General features: G+C 50.0%; 1 protein-coding gene across 1 annotated transcript in view; it reads left to right on the top strand.

The window, feature by feature from the left end:
• Positions 1-228: 228 nt before the first annotated feature.
• LOC107283312 (mothers against decapentaplegic homolog 2) overlaps positions 229-1,265 on the top strand; it is a gene marked incomplete at its 5' end in the record, with an annotated part of 30,641 nt that continues 29,604 nt past the window's right edge. Inside the window, one exon of the mRNA XM_015811192.2 lies at positions 229-422. Coding sequence (XP_015666678.1) covers positions 229-422 — 194 coding nt within the window. The remainder of the gene's footprint in view (positions 423-1,265) is intronic.

Here is a 1,265-nt window from a genome sequence, read left to right as displayed (position 1 = left end):
TTTGCACTAAACCTCTTATTGCAAAAAACCACAACCCATCACACTGAAGGGATATTAAGCGTCTGTTGCGTTATTCTTTTTTCGGAGAGGACGCCAGGCTGGCTCTTAAGCCCCGTAGTTCTGAATAAGTCACCTTTGAAAAAAGTGCTGCAAGTCAACAACTCAGAACATTCTGGAATGTTTCTCTCCTCTCCCTCCCACCTCCCCCCCCCTTTCCCCTCTCTCTAGGTCTCTTGATGGCCGCCTCCAGGTGTCCCACCGCAAAGGGTTGCCGCACGTCATTTACTGCCGCTTGTGGCGCTGGCCCGACCTCCACAGCCACCACGAACTTAAGGCCATTGAAAACTGTGAATATGCTTTTAATCTTAAGAAGGATGAAGTGTGTGTCAATCCTTACCATTACCAGAGAGTGGAGACTCCAGGTAAGAAGATGGGCGACCACCGCTGACCTGAAGGGGTCGGCTTAAGGCAGGTCTTCCCCTTAGCTCAGTGTTTCTCAACCTTGACAATTTTAAGGCATGTGGACTACAACTCCCAGAATTCCACAGCCAGCAATGCTGGCTGTGGAATTCTGGGAGTTGAAGTCCACATGCCTTAAAATTGTCAAGGTTGAGAAACACTGCCTTAGCTAAACCTCTGAAGCAAACGGCCAGGGCGTAGAAAGTTGCACCTGCGTTACTGCCGAGGGTTTTGAGTGGGAGTCGCTCCCAACGGTTTAATTTTAATAATATTGAAAAGCACGGCTGGTCGTATTGCACGCAGGTGTTGGGCCACTCCCCTGGCGTCACCTGCAGACATGCAAAGTCTTGCAAAGGTTCACCTCGATTCAAAGGACAGCACGCCTGCATTCTCTCTCCTTCCTGCTCTGTTGTGGAGACCCAAGGGACTCGAAAGAATTTTAAATCCAGACCAGGGGTCTTCAAACTCGGCCCTTTGATGACTGGTGGACTTCAACTCCCAGAATTCCTCAGTCGGCCATTTTGATGAAACTGTGGGCTTGGATCCAGACCAGGGGCCTTCCAACTTGGCCCTTTGATGGCTGGTGGACTTCAACTCCCAGAATTCCTCAGTCGGCCATTTTGATGAAACTGCAGGCTTGGATCCAGACTCTCAGGGGTCTTCCAACTTGGCCCTTTTATGACTGGTGGACTTCAACTCCCAGAATTCCTCCGCCAGGATACTTTAAGACAGGGGTCTTCAAACTTGGCCCTTTTATGACTGGCGGACTTCCAGAATTCCTCAGTCGGCCATTTTGATGAAACTGC

The sequence above is a fragment of the Protobothrops mucrosquamatus genome, unplaced genomic scaffold (genome assembly GCF_001527695.2).
Source record: "Protobothrops mucrosquamatus isolate PMUCROS unplaced genomic scaffold, P.Mucros_1.0 scaffold_47, whole genome shotgun sequence".
Lineage (NCBI taxonomy): Eukaryota > Metazoa > Chordata > Lepidosauria > Squamata > Viperidae > Protobothrops > Protobothrops mucrosquamatus.
This window is presented reverse-complemented; position numbering and strand designations above follow the sequence as displayed.